This window comes from Eulemur rufifrons, chromosome 8, assembly GCF_041146395.1.
Source record: "Eulemur rufifrons isolate Redbay chromosome 8, OSU_ERuf_1, whole genome shotgun sequence".
NCBI classification, from domain to species: domain Eukaryota; kingdom Metazoa; phylum Chordata; class Mammalia; order Primates; family Lemuridae; genus Eulemur; species Eulemur rufifrons.
Window position 1 is genome coordinate 36,426,112 of NC_090990.1, and position 21,587 is coordinate 36,447,698.

General features: G+C 38.1%; 1 protein-coding gene across 3 annotated transcripts in view; it reads right to left on the minus strand.

The window, feature by feature from the left end:
- AGBL4 (AGBL carboxypeptidase 4) overlaps positions 1-21,587 on the minus strand; it is a 1,250,690-nt gene that overhangs the window by 1,114,875 nt on the left and 114,228 nt on the right. For 2 of the 3 annotated variants that reach the window (XM_069477908.1, XM_069477907.1), the window contains exon 2: positions 1,624-1,746. In XM_069477908.1, the coding sequence (XP_069334009.1) occupies positions 1,624-1,746 (123 nt within the window). Of the gene's footprint in view, positions 1-1,623; positions 1,747-21,587 lie in introns of those variants that run through there. The other variant, XM_069477909.1, reaches the window with a different exon arrangement.

The following is a 21,587-nucleotide window of genomic DNA, read 5'->3' on the forward strand; positions in this document are numbered from 1 at the left end:
GGACATTCTTTTCAGTAAATTGTGCTGGGAAAATTGGATATCCATATGCAGAAGGATGAGACTAGACCCTTATCTCTCACGATATACAAAAATCAAATCAAAATGGATTAAAGACTTAAATCTAAGATGTGAAACTATGAAACTACTAAAAGAAAACAGTGAAGAAATGCTTTTCAATATTGTCTAGGCAAGGATTTCTTGTAAAATACCCACAAATACCAGGCAACCAAAGCAAAATTGGAAAATTGGATCACGTCAAACTAAAAAGCTTCAGCACAGTAAAGGAATAATGAGCAAAGTGAAGAGAAAACCCATACAATGGGAGAAAATATTTGCAAACTACCCATCTGACAAGGGAGTAATAACTAGAATACATAAGGAGCTCTAACAACTCCATGGGAAAAAAATCAAATAATCCAATTAAAAATGGGGAAAAGATCTGAACAGATATCTCTCAAAGGAAGACACACAAATGGCCAACAAGTGTATGAGAAAGTACTCAACATCATTGGTATTTCTGCAGTATTTCAATTTCTTTAGAGAATTTTTCATTCATTTCCTGAATTGATCTTGTGGTTTCTTTATTTTGGGATTCTATTTTCTCTTCAATTCCATTGAGTTTTCTTATAATCCATATTCGGAATTCTTCCTCTGTCAGTTTAATCATATCATGTAAGTTGGCATCAATTGATGGAGATCGAATATTTTCTTTTGGAAGTGACTTTTCTCTCTGATCTTTTATGTTTCCTGTGTTCTTTCACTGATTCTTTCTCATCAGGATACTTTGACTAGGGGTGCTGGGACTGGTTTATGGACTTAATTCTGGGACCCCCAAAGGGATATTCCTTGACAATGCTGGGGAGATGCACTCTAGTCCTGTATTGTCTTAGAGGTGTTTTCGCCCATTGGGTTATCTCTGACCTGTTGTCTTCACCTTCTGCTTATGGAGATTACTGAGTTTGGATCCATTGCTTAGACTCCCAGGAGTTGTATCACTCTTGTGTGTGTGACTCCACTGCCAACCACTACTTTGAAGTGGAAGACACTGTGTTGGGCTATGAAGTTACCCTCTGTTTTGTTGCTTGCAGTTGGCGTGGAGGAGTTGGTTACCAAGGTATTCCAATAACTTTGTATTGAGCTCTAAACCCCCAAATGGGTATACAGGTGCCTCAGTCTTTGGGAAATGTCATGCCACTCCCAAGGGTTACTTGAGCCCTGTTACCACTTTAGGTGGGTTAAGAAGAGCAACAGGTACCAGCGAGCCTAACAGTGTATACTTCAGAGGTTACTTGATCTTCAGCTAGGGGAGAGCTGCTAATATGTTATTCAGGACACTTTTGCCACTCTTACAAAGCCAGTTTTATCCCAAAAAAATAATACCTGGGAAAGTAGTTTGTAAAATATAAGGTGCTATATAAATGTTCATTAATATTATCAATTATACTTTTCATCATTTATAGCAACAGAAATCTTATATATCCAAGTTAATTCCTTGAAAATTGATTTTTCCCTGACAACTGTTCCATTATGGTGAAACATTAAATGAATTGAATCACACTGAATGATTAGATGGAATTGAATTCTTTAAAAAAGTCCAAAGTAAAAGGCCTTTAATACACTTACCACTTTCAAAGCAAGCATCAAAGATAAGATGTCCTTTCTTGGGCTGTCCACAGTATCCAGTTGGAAGCACTACATATTTGCTCACATTCCCTCCGATGGCATCATCATTTCCCATATCATTGCCTATTTTTTCCAAAAACAAATTGGTTCATGTTAAAATGAAATAAAAGTGTATTCAGCAAGAGAAGTCTAACAAGATTTTTACCATTAACTTACCCACTTCCTCATTCATTGATTACTTACCCAGGCAAAAAGAAATTAATTATACATTGTGGTATAGTGTAAAGAAGATACATTTTGGAATCAAAATAATATGGGCTCAAATCTCACCTCTACTCATACTAATTCTCCGTGCCCCAAAGTAATTAACCTAACACCTTGAAGCCTCAGTTCCTCTCATCCATTAAAAAGAGAATAGTAAACCCATCTTCCAAAGTTGTGTTATAAAAATTAGATATAAAAATATCTAGTATCATTACTGAAATCCAAGATGCTCATTAATTTGCATCAACTATTAAATAAGTGGCAATGTATCTAATTCATCACAAATAGCCAATTGTTTACATTTGAATAAAGCAATAGTTCTACAAATTACATTATGATTTCCAAATGTTCTACTAAAAGAAACAATTTAAGAACCACTGAATTAGTATAGAAGTTCTATTTCCTAACAGGAATTTTAATTTTTAAGTTTATGCAGTTTCACTTTCACCTACGATGTAGAAAAATGTAAAGTACATCACTTCTACCTTAACAACAAGAAATATCCCAATAAAGTAGAAAATCATAACTTTCTCAAATCCACCAGAGAACTGAGGTTGCAAAGGAACCAAATAATCCAACGTCTATGGAAAGTCAGGTTCCACCAAAAAGAGATGGGAAGCAAACACTGACTCCTCTATATCAGAATGCAAGAAGAAAAAATGCTGGGACTCACAAAAAAAAGTGAGAAAATAGAGCTAATTTTTTTTAATTATTAAGGGTCAAATACAGGATATATAAGAGTATAGAACTACTGGGAGCAATAAACACACAGGGAATAAACACTTGCAGACTCTTCTGTACAGGCCTATACCACACATTCAGGAGAAATATCAGGGGCAGGGCCATAGCCCACAAAATGCATTTGTTTGTGGTACAGGCCTAGAGATGGTAAGTGACTTCTGTTATAGGAAAGGCATGAAGCCCCACCAATATGTTTATCCCTTGTGGAAAAAAAAGGCCTTAAGCCACTAGGGGAGAAATAACAACTCTTACCACCTCAGTGTACAAGTGGAGGGAAGAGGAACAATAAAAGAAAAATCTTCTACACCTGGAGGAGGGGCAGGAAACAGTCCTGGGCCCAGGTTTCTATATCAACATTTTTAGAGGGTTCCTATATCTGAGGGAGCAAAAGAAAACTGAATCACACAAGATCTATCAAAGATTCAAGGCAGAATTTGGCTACCACAGGAAAGACAGGTGGGATCATTGAAAAACTCCATGCCAAAACCAGGGCATATAAGCCCTGCCTAACATTAAAGCTAGACTACTACAAAAGAAAATAGTTCTACCCCCTCAGCACTATGCTAGCAAGCATTGAATAAAAAGCAATAGCAAAATACTTCTAGAGTATAGACAGAAGCATGGAGACAAACCCTATATGTGGCACATGTACCCAGGGAAGCTCAAAAGTGTAGAGTGAAGCAGAACACTGAAGAAAAATTCTCAATCATCCCAGCAAGCCCCTTCCCTCAAGAATAAAGTGACACTAGAAAAATTTGAAGCTAGCAGCAAACTGAAGATAACCATAGTGACAATGAAACTCAAACCTGACTTAACTCTGAACTAGGTTCACACAACCCCCTACATAAATGGCTACGAAAGAGGTGTATCCATTTCCAGGGATGAATAGTATGTACATCATTCTCTACTGTTCTACACTAGATAGCCAGGATTTAATCAAATATGGTGGAACATACAAAAAAAATCAAGAAAAAAAATCCGACATCGATCAAAGATGGCGGAGTGGTGGTGACGGCCTGAATCTGCGCTCCCGGGAAGGAGGGCATCGATCCGGACCTGCCACAACGCTAGAAGACTGCTCCCACACAGGAACAGCGGTGTGAATCCACGGAGAATCAGCGTGGGACAAACAGAGCGAGTGAGGTTTGAGGTGAACGAAAATTGGGAACGAGGGACAGACACTAGCCAGCGGAGCGCGGGTCGGATACACCCGCCCCCAGCCCGGGCGGGTGCAGCCTCTCGGGAAAGTGGCTAGCCCTCCGCTCCCAAGTGAATAGTGCCCTGACCCAGGCCAGCGCAGAATCACTGAGGGATACGTGGCGCATTGGAGACAGGAGGCTTTTTTGCGAAATTACCTTAGAACCTGGGGGATCCCAGCTGAGACAGCGCTTGGCGAGGAGGGACGGATCTGCCCCAGGGCGGAAAAACACAAAAGACTCCCGGACAGCAAATAGCGTTGTACCCCGTGCTGCCTTTTTCGGCAGTTCTCCAGCAGGTCACCCCCGGTGCATGTCCTTGCTCGCCAGCCCCCGGGCAGTGGCCGTCTCTGCCTGCCGGGGAGCTGGTCCCCTCCAGCCCCGGAGCTCGGCAGGCGCCATCTTGAAAGCGAGGGCGAAATGGCTCGGGAGCCAAAAAGTGCCCAGCGGCTCTTTCTGCCCGTGCTGCCTTTTTCGGCAGTTCTCCAGCCGGTCACCCCCGGTGCGTGTCCTTGCTGGCCAGCCCCTGGGCAGTGGCGGTCTCTGCTTGCCGGGGAGCTGGTCCCCTCCAGCCCCGGAGCTCGGCAGGCGCCATCTTGAAAGCGAGGGCGAAACAGCTCGGGAGCCAAAAAGTGCCCAGCGGCTCTTTCTGCCCATGCTGCCTTTTTTGGCAGTTCTCCAGCCGGTCACCCCTTGTGCGTGTCCTTGCTCGCCAGCCCCCGGGCAGTGGCGGTCTCTGCCTGCCGGGGAGCTGGTCCCCTCCAGCCCCAGAGCTCGGCAGGCGCCATCTTGAAAGCGAAGGCAAAACCGCTCGGGAGCCAAAAAGTGCCCAGCGGCTCTTTCTGCCCGTGCTGCCTTTTTCGGCGGTTCTCCAGCCGGTGACCCCCAGTGCGCGTCCTTGCTCACCAGCCCCCGGGCAGTGGCGGTCTCTGCCTGCCGGGGAGCCGGTCTCCTCCAGCCCCGGAGATCTGCAGGCGCCATCTTGAAAGCGAGGGCGAAACCGCTCAGGAGCCATAAAGTGCCGAGCGGCTCTCTCTGCCCGGTGCCCTCCGCTGGTCTCTGAACCAACGCCAGGAGTGCGAGATATGCCGGGGCCGCGCTCGGGGTGAAGGGGCAGAGCTGCGCTAAGGCAAAAAAAAAAACACGAACAAGAAGCATAGGCTCGCCGAACTGTATATTTTATTCTTGGTAAATTTCTTCTGGGTTTTGTTTGTTTGTGTTTGTGTTTGGTTTTGTTTTTTGTTTTTTTCTTCCTTTTCTTTTCTTTTTCTTTTTTTTTCCAGCGGCTCACAAGCCGGACAGCCTCGGCGGGCACCTTTGCCCTCTGGGCCTCTGGCTGCCACGCCTTTTTGAGCGCTGAGGTTGGATCCCGACCACCCTCGGAGCTGTGCGGGCGCGCAGACACCATCTTGAAATCCACTGCGAAACCGCCCGGGACCCAGCCGTGTGGGCATGAAGGGGTGGAGCTGTGCTAAGGCGTAAAAACAAAAACATCTAATGGCCGCTCCGGACCCAGCCAAGCGGAAGTGAAGGGGCGGAGCTGTGCTAAGGCGTAATAACAAAAATATCTAATGGCCGCTCCGGACCCAGCCGAGCGAGCGGAAGTGAAGGGGCGGAGCTGTGCTAAGGCGTAAAACAAACAAACAAACAAAAAAACATTGAGTCGCTGAATTATATACTTCAGATTTGTGTATCTTTCTGCCTTGCGGTGTGGTGAGGTGCTATGTAGTTTGTTTTTGTTCATTTTTGTTGGCGTTTTTGGTGTTTTTGGGTTTGGCTTTTTGCGTTTCTTTTCTTTTTTTTTTTTTTCTTTCTTTCTTTTTCTTCTTTTTTTTCTTTTCTCTTTCGTTTTCTCCTCTTTCTTTTCTTTCTTTCCTTTTCTTTTTTCTTTTTTTTTTTTTCTTTTTTTCTTCTCTTTCTCCTCTCTTTTCGCCTTCTAACTGGGGACCCACGGTGAGCTTCGGAACGGGCCAGGTCCCTGGCTCTGGTACATACCGGATCCTGAGCAGTCACCCCCAGGGCCGGAGATCTGCGGGCACGCAATCGCCATTCTAGGGCCCACAGCCAAGTCACTGCGGAGCAATAGGGTACCAAGAGGCTCCCTGGACGGCCCTCTCCCCTGGTCCACGGACCTTATATAGGATCCCCGCCCAAGTGTAAACACTGAATACTTCTCCAGAAGCGAGAGTGTGGAACCTGATCCCTGGGGACATTGGGCCAAGACAGACTTTTGCCCGTGGGAGCTACAGCAACTGGGGCGCTGAGCAAGCGAGGTCACCGTCCTCTCCCCATAGCTAGTATCTTGCCTGCAGATAGAGACAGAAACCTCCCCTATAGAGGAAGAACCAAAGGGAAACAAACAAACAAACAAACAAAGAGAATTTTGGTCTACTATTAGTGTGGACCCTGCCTGCCTTCTGAAAGACCACAACACAGTGTTCTAACTTACCAAAGCGGTCTTGGATCACTCCAATCCTCTAGGATTGGACCCATCAGAAGCAGTCCCCCAACGGAAACAGAAAAATCTCTAAACAATACACAACAGTCTCCCCCTCTTGCCAAAAGAAGCAACATACCTAGACTGTTTCACAGCCTAAGAATAGAGCACAAAGAGTCCTGTTAACCAGACTAAATCTATAAGTAAAGATCCAACGATAAATCTAGATGGGAAGGGCACAGCGAAAAAACACGGAGAGCACAAGGAATCAAATGGAAAGCTCATCCCCAAAGAGAAATACCAGCTCCCAACCATTTGACACAAACCAGACTCAAAACACCAACATGTCACAGGAAGAATTCCAATTATGGATTATAAACAAGCTGAATAATATACAAGAATCAATGGATAAACAACACAAGGAAAACACAAAAAAAATACAGGATTTGGAGGAAAAATTCACTAAAGAAATTGAAATATTGAAGAAAAACCAAACTGAACTCCTAGAAGTGAAGAATTCACTCAGAGAGCTACAAAACACTGTGGAAAGTCTCAAGAGCAGGATAGATCAAACAGAGGAAAGAATCTCAGAAATTGAAGATAACTCCTTCCAACTAAATAAGTCAGTCACAGAGATAGATGAAAAAAGTAAGAGAAATGATCTGAGTCTTCAAGAAATGTGGGATTATGTGAAGAAACCTAACTTGAGAGTTACTGGCATTCCTGAGGGTGAAGAAGATAATATGCAAGGGTTGGACAAGCTATTTGAAGACATAATCGAGGAAAATTTTCCAGGCCTTGCCAATACTCTACACATACAGATTCAAGAAGCTCAAAGGACCCCTCGGAGATTCATAGCAAATAGGAAAACACCACGCCACGTAGTCATCAGGCTGACCAAAATATCCACTAAAGAGTCCCTTCTCCGAGCTGTAAGGAGAAAGAAACAAGTAACTTACAAAGGAAAACCCATCAGAATTACGCCAGATTTCTCAGCTGAAACCTTACAAGCAAGAAGAGGTTGGGGCCCCATTTTCACGCTTCTGAAACAGAATAATGCCCAGCCTAGAATCTTGTACCCAGCTAAGCTAAGTTTCCTATACGAAGGAGAAATCAAGACATTCTCAGATAAACAAAGGTTGAGGGAATTCACCAAGACAGGACTAGCCCTCCAAGAAGTACTCAAAAGAGAATTACACACGGATCAGCACAAGAAAGATCCACGAATGTAAAACTACTCAAGAGCTAAAGATCAAATTCCAGATACCACAATGGCCCAGGAGAGAAAACATCACAATGAAGTTCTACCCAACAAGCTGAACAAAAAACTGTCTCACTTATCACTTTTCTCAATAAATGTGAATGGCTTGAACTCCCCGCCCAAGAGACATAGACTGGCCCAATGGATAAAAAAACACAATCCAAGTATCTGCTGTCTTCAAGAAACCCACCTAACGAGCAAAGATGCATTTAGACTGAAAATAAAAGGATGGAAATCGATATTTCAAGCAAATGGTAACCAAAAGAAAGCTGGTGTGGCAATCTTAATTTCCAATAACTTAGCTTTCAAACCAACAAAAATAATAAAAGACAAAGATGGCTACTACATACTGATTAAAGGCACAATTCATCAAGAAGCCATGACTATACTCAATATATATGCACCCAACCTAGGTGCACCTAGATTCATAAAGCAAACCCTACTAGATCTCAACCAAATGATAGATAACAATACTGTAATAGCTGGAGACTTTAACACCCTACTGACAGTACAGGACAGATCCTCTAAACAGAAAATAAACAAAGACATAATGGACCTAAATAGAATGCTAGAACAAATGGGCATGGCTGACATCTATAGGACATTCTACCCAAAGTCCACAGAATATACATTCTTCTCATCAGCTCACGGGACATTCTCTAAGATTGACCATGTCCTAGGACATAAATCATGTCTTCAAAAATTCAAAAAAATAGAAATTATACTATGCATCTTTTCAGATCACAGCGGAATAAAAGTAATAATGATCACAAACAGAAACCCTCACTCTTACTCAAAGTCATGGAAGCTAAATAACCTTCTCCTGAATAATTATTCTATAAAAGAAGAAATCAAGATGGAAATCAAAAATTTCTTTGAATTAAATGACAATGGAGATACAACTTATCAAAATCTATGGGATGCAGCTAAAGCAGTCCTGACAGGAAAATTCATATCCATAAATGCCTATATCAAAAAGACAGAAAACATGCAAATAGACAACCTAACGAATAGACTCAAACAGCTGGAGAAAGAAGAACAGAACGATCCCAAACCCAGCAGAAGGCGAGAAATTACTAAGATCAAATCAGAACTAAATGAAAAGGACAACAAAGAAACTATAAGGGAAATTAATAAAACAAAAAGTTGGTTCTTTGAAAAGATAAACAAAATAGACACACCTCTGGCTAGACTAACCAAGAGCACAAAAGTAAAATCTCTAATAACCTCAATTAGGAACATGAAAGGAGAAATCACAACCGATGCTACAGAGATACAAGATATCATCTATGAATTCTACAAAAATCTTTATGCACATAAACTGGAGAACGTCGAGGAAATGGACAAATTTTTAGAAACACATAGTCTTCCCAGGCTCAACCAGGAAGAAATAGAGTACCTGAGCAGACCAATATCAAGAACTGAAATCGAAACAGCAATAAAAAACCTTCCCAAAAAGAAAAGCCCTGGTCCAGATGGGTGCACACCTGAATTTTACCATACATACAAAGAAGAACTGGTGCCCATCCTACATAAACTATTCTCCAATATTGAGAAGGATGGAGTTCTCCCCAACACGTTCTATCAAGCCAATATAACATTAATACCAAAACCTGGAAAGGACACAACAAAAATAGAGAACTACAGACCAATTTCCCTCATGAATATAGATGCAAAAATTTTCAATAAAATACTAGCAAATTGAATCCAAGTACTTATCAAAAAAATAATCCACCACGACCAAGTGGGCTTCATCCCCGAGATGCAGGGGTGGTTCAACATACGTAAATCTATAAATGTAATTCACCACATAAATAGAAGTAAAAACAAAAACCATATGATACTCTCATTAGATGCAGAAAAAGCATTTGACAAAATTCAACACCCTTTTATGATAAAAACGCTTAACAAAATAGGCATTGATGGAATCTACCTAAAAATGATACAAGCCATATATGACAAACCCACAGCCAACATCATACTGAATGGGGAAAAACTGAAAGCACTCCCACTTAGAACTGGAACCAGACAGGGCTGCCCATTGTCTCCATTACTTTTCAACATAGTATTGGAAGTCCTTGCGAGAGCTATCAGGCAAGAGAGCAGAATCAAGGGAGTCCAAATAGGGAAGGAAGAGATCAAACTCTCACTTTTTGCTGATGATATGATGTTATATCTGGAAAACCCCCAGGATTCAACCAAGAGACTCCTGGAATTGATTAACGAATACAGCAAAGTCTCAGGCTACAAAATTAATATACACAAATCAGAGGCATTTATATATGCCAATAACAGTCAATCGGAAAACCAAATTAAAGACTCAGTACCCTTCAAAATAGCAACAAAGAAAATAAAATATCTAGGTATATATCTAACTAAAGAGGTAAAGGACCTCTATAAGGAAAACTATGAAACACTGAGAAAAGAAATAGCAGAACTTGCAAATAGATGGAAAAATATACCATGCTCGTGGATCGGAAGAATCAACATTGTAAAAATGTCTATACTACCCAAAGTGATCTACAGATTCAATGCAATCCCTATTAAATTACCAACATCATTCTTTACAGACATAGAGAAAATAATTATACACTTTGTATGGAATCAAAGAAGACCCCGTATAGCAAAAGCAATTTTAAGCAACAAAAACAAAATGGGAGGTATTAATTTGCCAGACCTCAAACAATACTACAAGGCCGTGGTTCTTAAAACAGCCTGGTATTGGCACAAGTGCAGGGACACAGACCAGTGGAACACAACAGAAAATCCAAATATAGAACCATCCTCATATAGTCACCTAATTTTTGACAAAGCGGGAAAGAATATACTCTGGGGACAAGAATCCCTATTCAACAAATGGTGCTGGGAGAATTGGTTAGCCACTTGTAGAAGACTGAAACAGGACCCACAGCTTTCACCTCTCACAAAAATCAAATCACGGTGGATAACAGACTTAAACCTTAGGCGTGATACAATCAGAATTCTAGAAGAAAATGTAGGAAAGACTCTTACAGACATTGGCCTAGGCAAAGAATTTATGAAGAAGACCCCTAAGGCAGTCACAGCAGCAACAAAAATAAATGAATGGGACATGATTAAATTAAAAAGCTTCTGCACAGCCAAAGAAACAGTCCAGAGAATAAACAGACCACCTACAGAATGGGAAAAAATTTTTGCATACTACACATCAGATAAAGGACTGATAACAAGAATCTATTTAGAACTCAGGAAAATCAGCAAGAAAAAATCAAGCAACCCTATCAAGAAGTGGGCAAAGGACATGAATAGAAATTTTTCAAAAGAAGATATAAAAATGGCTAACAAACATATGAAAAAGTGTTCAACATCTCTAATCATCAGGGAAATGCAAATCAAAACCACAATGAGATATCACTTAACCCCAGTGAGAATGGCCTTTATCAAAAAAACCCAAAACAACACATGTTGGCGTGGGTGTGGAGAGACAGGAACACTAATACACTGCTGGTGGGACTGCAAACTAGTGCAACCCCTGTGGAAAGCATTATGGAGGTATCTTAAACAGATTCAAGTAGACCTGCCATTTGACCCAGCAATTCCATTACTGGGCATATACCCAAAGGAAAAAAGGTCATTCTGTAACAAAGGCACATGTACCCAAATGTTTATAGCAGCACAATTCACGATAGCAAAGATGTGGAAACAACCCAAATGCCCATCAATACATGATTGGATTAGTAAACTGTGGTATATGTATACCATGGAATATTACTCAGCTATAAGGAATGATGAAGATACGACATCTCTATGGTTCTCCTGGAGAGAGTTGGAACCCATTATATTAAGTGAAGTATCCCAAGAATGGAAAAACAAGCATCACATGTACTCACCAGAAAATTGGTTTCCCTGATCATCACCTAAATACAAATCTGGGAACGACACCAATTGGACATCAGACTGAGGTGGGGGATGGGGGAGGGGATGGGGGTATGCCTACACAATGAGTGCATTGCGCACCGTTTGGGGAGTGGTAACACTTGAAGGTGCTGACTCGGGAAAGGGGGGGTGGGGAAAAAAATATGAAACTATTGTTTTTAACTTGCACTGTTCACTTAATGATTTATCATGAATATTTCCCATATTATTTCATATCATTGTACAAGAAATAATGTATACATTATGAGGACATACTCTATCTAACAAGATATACTGTTAGACTCTTTGATTCTGTAAAATTAAATTGAAAAAAAAATAAAAATAAAAAAAATCTGATGCAAAAAAAAAAAAAAAGAAAAAAAATCCTGTCTACAGACAAAATAGAACCAGAATCAGAAATTACCAAATAATGGAATTATTATCCAATGAATTTAAAATAATTAAGATTAATATGTTAAAGGCTGTAGTGAAAAAGGAGAACAAAATGTATGATCCAGTAAATACCTCTGCCAGCAGTACCCACACATCATGTCAAGGGCCCTGAGGACAACCCCACCCCACGTGCTGCTGCTGCTGCTGTTAGAGTTCACACATGCTGTTTGAGGACAGGAGATCAGCCCAGCCTACCCATCACAGCTGGCACCCAAGCATGCTGCCTAGGATACTGGGGTTAGGACTAATCTACCCCAAACCACCAACAACTGTGTATGCCACATAGGGGATTAGGGACTGACATCCCCATCCTGCCACCAACACCACTTGTGCCCACGAAACAGTACAGCTGAATTTGCTGTCCCTAGCAAAGTCTTGCAAAAGTCTCCACTAACAACTGTAGCCTAAGTCACTCAGGAATTCATAGATACCACTGATGTCAATTATAGCTTAAGAAATCATACAAAGACTAAACTATAGCAACAGCCCAGAATCAAAGCCAAAGCACCCTACCCACCCAACACTATACAGCTATAGGAAAATATCTTTCCCTAAAAAATCCAATCCATAAAATTGGAAGAAAATACTGTTACATGAGATGTGCAGATATTAAATTTAGGACACAAGAAACATGAAAAAGCTAAAAAACCTGACACCTCCCAAAGGAAAACACAACTCTCCACTAACAGATCCTAAAAGAAAGGAAATCTATGAAATGCCTAAGAAAGAATGTAAAAAAATGACACTAAGGAAATTCAGTGACATAAAACACAGATAAATAATAAAAAGAAATCAATAAAAATTTCCTGACCTCACTGAGAAGTTGAACAAAGAGATAAATATAAAAATACACCAAATAGAAATCATGGAATTAGGCCGGGCACGGTGGCTCACGCCTGTAATCCTAGCACTCTGGGAGGCCAAGGCGGGTGGATCGCTCAAGGTCAGGAGTTCGAGACCAGCCTGAGCAAGAACGAGACCCCGTCTCTACTAAAAATAGAAAGAAATTATATGGACAACTAAAAATATATATATAGAAAAACTAGCCGGGCATAGTGGCGCATGCCTGTAGTCCCAGCTACTCGGGAGGCTGAGGCAGGAGGATCGCTTGAGCCCAGGAGTTTGAGGTTGCTGTGAGCTAGGCTGACGCCACGGCACTCACTCTAGCCTGGGCAACAAAGTGAGACTCTGTCTCAAAAAAAAAAAAAAAAAAAAAAAATCATGGAATTGAAGAATTCATTGAATAAAATAAAAAGTACTATTGATACCTTCAGCGGTAGATTATTGCAAGCACAAGAAAGCAGCTCTGAAGTTCAAGGCAGGTCTTTTGATATAATGAAGCCAGACAAGAAAAGAGAAAAAGAAAAAATCATCTTAAAAAATAATAAAGTAAAGAAATATTCAATGTTTAGAAGTTACAGAAAGAGATCGGTAAAAGCATAAAAAATCTATTTAATGAAATAATATATGAAAAATTCTCAAGTTTTTTCTGAACTATAGACATCCAGATACATAAAGCTCAAATAGTCCCAAATAGATTCAATTTAAAAGAGTCTTTTTTGAGGCACATTATGATCAAACTCTCCAAACACAAAGACAAACAGAATTCTAAAAACAGCAAGAAAAGTATATGAAGTCACATATAAGGGAATTTTTATAAAACTAGCACCGGGTTTCTCCACAGAAAGCTTACAGGCCAGGATATAATGGGATGATATATTCAAAGTGGTGAAAGACCAAAACTGTCAAACAAGAATACAATAACAAGCAAAGCTATCCATCAGAAATGAAGGAGAAATAAAGTCTTTCCCAGACAAGCAAAAACTGAGGGAATTCATAATCACTAGACTGGTTTAACAAAAAATGTTTAAAGGAGTCCTACATCTGAAAGTGAAAAGACAACATCTACCATCATGAAAATACATGAAATTATATAACTCACTGGGAAAGCAGATACACAAAGGAGAAAGGGAGAGTAATCAAATATTATCACTACAAAAAAAAATCAAAGAGGTCAACAATAAAAGAGGAGAAAAAGAAGCAAACAATATACAAAATAATTGGAAAATAATTTTAAAAATGACAGAAGTGTTCACCTATTGTTAACAACCTTGAATGTAAATGGTTAAAATTTTCCAATTATTCAATAAAAGAAAAACACTGATTAAATGGATAAAAAGACAAGACCTAACTATATGCTGCTTACAAAAAACTCACTTCCCCTGTAAAGACACAGAGATGGAAAATAAAGCGATGGAAAAAGACATATTCAAAATAAGAAAAAACCAAAAGTATGCAGAAGATCAGATAAAATAGACGTCACTCACCAAACATAAAAGGAAAATAGAAGAACATTATATGATAACACAGAAATCAATTCAGCAAGAGGATATTACAACTGTAAATATATATGCATCCAAAACCAGAGCACACAGATATACAAAAAAAATTATTAGAGATAAAGAGAGGTAGACCACAATATAATAAGGGGAGGGGGGCTTAAATACTCTAATGTCAGCATGAGCTAGATGACCCAAACAGAATATCAACAAAGAAAAATTGGACTTAATCTGCCCTATAGACCAAATAAACCTAACAGACATTTATAGAACATGACATATGACAACTATAAAATACACATACTTCTCATCAGCACATGAAATATTCTCCACTATTAACCATACGTTAGGCCAGAAACAAGTCTCAAAACATTTTAAAAAATCAGAATCATATCAAGTTCCTTCTCAGACAAAAAAGAAAAAAACTAGAAATCAGTGAAAAAAGAAACTTTAGGAATTGTACAAATACATGAAAATTAAACAATATGTTCCTAAACAACTACTAGGTCAATTAAGAAATGAAGAAGGAATCAAAATATTATTTAAAAAAAATAAAAATGAAAACGCAACATACCAAAACCTATGGACTACAGCAAAAGCAGCTCTAAGAGGGAAGTTTACAGTAATAAACAAATATATCAAAAAAGCAGAAAGATTTCAAATAAACAACATAATAATGCACCTGAAGGAACTAGAAAAGCAAGGATCAACCAACCCAACATTAGTAGGAAAAAAAATAAAATTAAAATAACTAAATAAAATAAAAACTAAAAAACAAAGGATCATTAAAATGAAAAGTTGGTTTTATGAAAAGACAAACAAAATTGACAAACCACTAGTGAAACTAACCAGGTCAAAAAAGAAAAGACCCAAATAAATAAAATCATAAATGAATAAAAAAGACATTACAAAGTGGTACCACAGAAATACAAAGCTCATAAGAGAATATTATGAATAACTATGTACTAACAAATTCGAAAATGTAGAGAAAATAGATAAATTCTTGAATAAATACATCCTACCAAGTTTAAACCAGAAAGAAATAGAAACCTGCTCAGATCAATAACAAGTAACAACATTCCCAGAGAAGCAAACACTAAGAGAATTTGTCACCACTAGATGTGAACTACAATAAATGTTCAAAAGTACACTACATACCAAAAAGAACAGCCAATACCCACCAGTGTAAAAACATTCAAAAGTAAAAACTCACAGCTCCTATAAAACAGTAATAAAAAGAAAAATACAATACAACTAGGTAACAATCAACATGGTGACTGGAACAGTACAAGAACTATCAATAATAACACTGATATTTTAATGGGGATTGCATTGAATCTGTAAATCACTTTGGGTGGCATAGACATTTTAAAAATGTTGATTCTACTGATCCATGAGCATGATATGCTTTTCCATTTGTTTACATCCTCTGCTATTTCCTTCTCAGTGATTCATAGTTCTCCTTGTAGAGGTCTTCCACCTCCTTGGTTAAATATATTCCTAGATATTTTATTTCTTCCATACTTTGTATGGAACCATAAAAGAGCCTGAATAGCCAAACCAACCTTTAGCAAAAAGAACAAATCGGAAGGCATCACTTTATCAGATTTCAAGCTATACTACAAGGCTACAGTAACCAAAACAGCATGCTACTGGCACAAAACCAGACACGTAGACTAAGGGATCAGAACACAGAGCTCACATATAAAATCATCCTATACCATGGAGTACTACTCAGCTATAAGAAACAATGGTGATACAGCACCTCTTGTATTTTCCTGGATAGAGCTGGAACCCATTCTACTAAGTGAAGTATCCCAAGAATGGAAAAATAAGCACTACATGTACTCATCATCAAATTGGTTTCACTGATCATCACCTAAGAGAGCACATTTAGGAATAACATTAATCAGGTGTCGATCAGATGTGGGGGGGGAGGGGATGGGTGTATACATACACAATGAGAATGAAGCGCACCGTCTAGGGGATGGTCATGCTTGAAGCTCTGATTTGGGGGGGAGGGGGGCCAAGGGCAATAGACGTAACATAAACTTTTGTACCCCCATAATATGCTGAAATAAAAAAAAGAAACTGATGTAGGGGAAATAATAAAAATTTTGTTAATCAAATAAAAAAAATATATCAAAAAAATCATCCTCATATTGCCATCTGATCTTTGACAAAACAGATAACATACACTGGGGAAAAGAATCCCTATTCAATAAATGGTACTGGGAAAATTGGATAATCACATGTAGAAGACTGAATCAGGATCCTTACCTCTAACCATTCACAAAAATTAACTCAGGATGATAAAATACTTAAACCTAAGGAATGAAACTGCAAAAAATCTAGAAGAAAATGTTACAAAAATTCTTCTAGATATCGGCCTAGGCAAATAACTTATGAAGAAGACCTCAAAGGCAATCACAGCAAAAAATAAATAAATAAATGGGAATTGATTACATTAAAAAAACTTCTGCACAGCCAAGGAAACAATCAATAGAGTGAACAACCTATAGAATGGGAGAAATATTTGCATGTTATACCTCCAATAAAGGGCTAAACCAGAATCTACAAAGAACTCAAGCAAATCAGCAAGAAAAAATATCAAACAACCCCATAAAATAAGTGGGTAAAAGACATGAACAGAAGCTTCTCAAAAGAAGATAGACTAATGGCCAATAAACATATGAAAAAATGCTCAACGTCTCTAAAACTCAGCGAGATGCAAATCACAATGAAATTATCACCTAATTACAGTGAAATGGCTTTTATCAAAAAGTCCCAAAACAATAGATGCTGGCATGGATGTAGAGAGAAAGGAACACTTATACACTGTTGGTGGGACTGCAAACTAGTACAACTTCTGTGGAAAGTAGTATGGAGATACCTCAAAGAACTAAAAGTAGAACGACCAGTTGACTCAACAATCCCACTATTGGTATTTACCCAAAGGGAAAAAAAGCCATTTTATCAAAAGACACTTGCACTCGAATGTTTATAGCAGCACAATTCACAATCCCAAAGCTGTGGAATCAACCCAAATGCCCATCGATACAAGAACAGATTAATAAGATGTGGTATATGTATACAATGGAGTATTACTCAGCCATAAAAATGGGGAACTAATACCTTTTTTAACAATCTGGATGGAACTAGAGACCATTATCCTGAGTGAAGTATCACAAGAATGGAAAAATAAACACCACATGTACTCCCTAATTGATCAACACTCATGTGCACGTACGGAAGTAAAACTCAACGGAAATCAAGCAGTAAGGAGGGGGAGGAAGGGATGGGTAAAATCACACATAACAGGTATAATGCACACTATCCAGTGATGGGCACACTTATAACTTTGACTGAAACTATACAAAATCAATTCATGTAGCTAAAACATTTGTCCCCTATAATATTCTGACATTTAAAATAACATTGACTATAAATGGCCTAAATGCCCCACATAAAAAACATAAATCAATGGAATGGATTAAAAAACACAACCTACATATCTGTTGTCGCCAAGGTACCCATTTTACTTATAATGAGTCACATATATGCAAGGTAAAGGAGTGGAAAAAAATATTCTTCACAAATGGAAATCAAAAATGACCAGGAGTAGTTACTCTCATATCAGATAAAGCAGACATTAAATAAGCAAAACTGCAAAAGACAAAGAAGGTCATTACATAATGATAAAGGGATCAATTCAATGAGAAGATCTTATTCAACAATCCTAAATAAATATGCATCTAACAACAGAGCTCCCCAATTCATATAACAAATACTACTAGACCTAAGAAATGAAGTAAACAGCAAGATAACAATAGTGGGGAACTTCGACACTCCCCTGACAAAACTATACAGATCACTGAGGCAGATAATCACAGATAAATACTGCACATAAACAGAATTCAAGAACAAATGGACCTAACAGACATTTACAGAACATTCTATCCAAAAACTGTAGAATATACATTTTTCTCATCAGTACATGGAACATTGTTCAAGATATACCATATGTTAGGCCACAAAACAAGTCTCATCAAATTCTGAAAAAATGAAATCATACTATTTGTCTTCTGAGACCACAGTGGAATAAAACTAGAAATCAATCCCAAGAAGAACTCACAAAACTATAATACATGGAAATTAAACAACCTGATGCTGAATGACCATTTGGTCAACAATGAAATCAAGATGGAAATAAAAATAAATTAGGTTGAATGATAATGGTGACACAAGCTACCCAAATCTCTGGGATACAGAAATAGCAGGGCTAAGAAGGAAGTTCATAGCAATAACTGTCTACATAAAAAAGACATAAATCACAAATTAACAACCTAATGTCACACCTAAGGGAACTAATAAAACAAGAACAAACCAAATCCAAAGATAACAAAAGATAAGAAATAACAAAGATTAGACCAGAACAAAACCAAATCAAAACGACAAAAACAATACAAAGGATCAACAAAATGAAAAATTGTTTCTTTGAAAAGATAAACCAACTTGACAAATCACTAGCTAAATTAACCAAGAAAAGAAAGGATAGGTTTCAAATAAGCTCAATCAGAAATCAAAAATGGGACATTACAACTGATACCACAGAAATACAAAAGTTCTTCTGAGACTACTATAATACAAACACCTCTACGTACACAAACTGGAAAATCTAGAGGATATAGATGAATACTTGGAAACACATGACCTCCCAAGCTTGAATCAGGAAGAAACAGAAATCCTGAACAGACCAATGATGAGAGTAGTGAGATTTAATCAGTCATAAAACATCTCATACACGCGCGCACACACACACACACACACACACACACACATAAAAGCCCATGATCACACACAGATTCAAAGATGCATTCTGCAACACCTACAAAGAACAACTGGGACCTATACTACTGAAACTCTTCCATAACATCAAGAAGGACAGAATACACCTTAACTCATGCTACAAAGCCAGTATCACCCTGATACCAAAGCCAGGAAAGGAAACAATACAAAAAGAAAAATACAGACCAATATCCCTCAAGAACATAGGTGCAAAAATCCTCAACAAAATACTAGCAAACTGAATCCAACAGCATATCAAAAAAATAATCCACCACAATCCATTTGGTTTCATCCCAGGAATGCAAGAATGATTCAATATACATAACTTCTCATCTCCCAGAATGGTATATATGCATATATTGTGTGTAGGGGTGGATGTCTGCAACAGTAACATGCGAACTCTTCCAATAATATCCTCAAGGTCTTCACAAGGATAGTAGAGGGGAGGCAGTTGCTAAGAGAACTTCCACTCTCCATGAGAGAGTAACTAGAACTGGATCCACACTCTCTCCATAAACAATTAGAAAACAGACAATTACATATGAAACTACTCTTTTCAGACTTGAATGACAAGCGATGCAAGACTGTGATGCCTTACAGAAGGGAAATAAATGAAGTGAGCCTAGCAACAGCCCCAGCTTTTAGATTAGTGATCCTTTCTGAAAGATAGTGCAGTGAGAGAGTTCCCAAGCAGAACATGGTGGTTTCTCTGAATTGAGGAGGCAAAAATAAGAGTTTGGAGAGCCTGAGGAACCTTATATTTGAGGTTCAAAGCACTGAAGAGGAGGAAGTTATGCAGAGCCAGAGCACTAAAAATCTGTATAATGTCTCCTTGAGTCTTTGGCTGAATGCTAAGCCATGTAGAGTTAAATTCCATAGGGTCAGGCAAAAAATGACCTGAAACTTGTAGAGTAGACAGTTTCCAAAACTGGGAAACATTCAAGTTGCAACCAAGTACAGATTCCAGGTAGGTGCTAGCCATGAATATCTGAAAAATGAAATTTGAAATACAGCACTATCTATAATAGTATCAAAAAACATAAAATACTCAGCTGTTAACAAATTATATGCAAGAACTATATACGGAAAACTAAAAAACATTGCTAGCAGACATTAAGGAAAACTCAATTAAATCCCAAAGTATACTCTGTTCATGGATTAGGAAACTCATTTTTGTTAAGATGATAACTTTCCAAAATTTGATCTCTAGATTAAATGCAATTCCAATCAAAATCCCAGCATGCTTTTCTGTAGAAATAAATAAGTTGATTGTAAAATTTACATGGAAATTCAAAAAGCCTAGAATAGCCAATACAATTTTTAAAAACAAGGAAAATTTTGGAGAACTTACATTATACAATAGCAAGACTTACTTTAAAGCTACCAAGATAAGCATAGTATAGACATCAGGATAGACGTATAAATTAGTGGATCAGAATATATAGTCCAGAAATACATCCATATACATATGATCAATTAAGTTCCAACAAAGCTGCAATCGTAACTTAATCTGGAAAGAATGATTTTTACAACAAATAATGCTAGAAGAACTGGACATCTTTTCAGAAAAAAATGAACCTTATCCTGTACTTCACACAATACACAAAAAATAACTTAAAATTGATCGCAGACTTATCGCAAAAAACATAAAACCTATAGCAGAGAAATTCCTTGCATTCTTGGAGTAGACAAAGATTTCTTAGATAAGACACAAAGAGTATAAACCATAAAAGAAGGTGAGGTTATTGACTGAGAAGGGCACAAGGGAACTTACTAGGATGGTAGAAATGTTACATATCTTTATGCCAGTGGAGGTTACATGGGTGTGTATATTTGCCAAAACTCATGAAATTGTATGCTAAAAATGGATACATTTTATTATATGTAAATTGTATAATAAAGTTTATTTTTAAATGTTTAAAAGTGAAAGTGGCCAGAATCTATTTTAATGTCATAGAATTAATTCCACCTATGATATATACATAAAAGTAAAATTAAAAGTATATATACTGAAAAAAAGCAAAATTACCTATGACTTACAACCCTTAAAACCCTGTTCTCATTCCCTAGATGCAAGTGCTCTTAACCATTTGTTTTTAGTTTCTCAGGTATTATTCTACACAGTATCTTTATACATCTGTATCTTAATTTATCAACATCAGATAGTATCTGTGGACACTCTGCTAGAAAAGATAAGGAAATAGTTTGTGTACGTTATTCTCCACATCTCTATCTAACAATTTTTGTTAGTTCTACCATTATTTTAATTATTCTGCCAACATGGTTATCAATGTCAGCAGTTTGCCTAGGGGGCATTTTGAAAATTTGTTGAGACATTTTTTATTTTAATAATGATGCAGTAACACTGATGGTATTTGCTTGGTGGGGACCAAGGATGTTATATGTACTACAAAGCAGAAGAGAGTACTATACAACTTCCAAAAGTCCCACCAGACATTCATGTATGCAAAAATTCTATTTATGTGAGCTTAGTACCTATCTCTGTTTATATATAAATACAAAGGATTTTG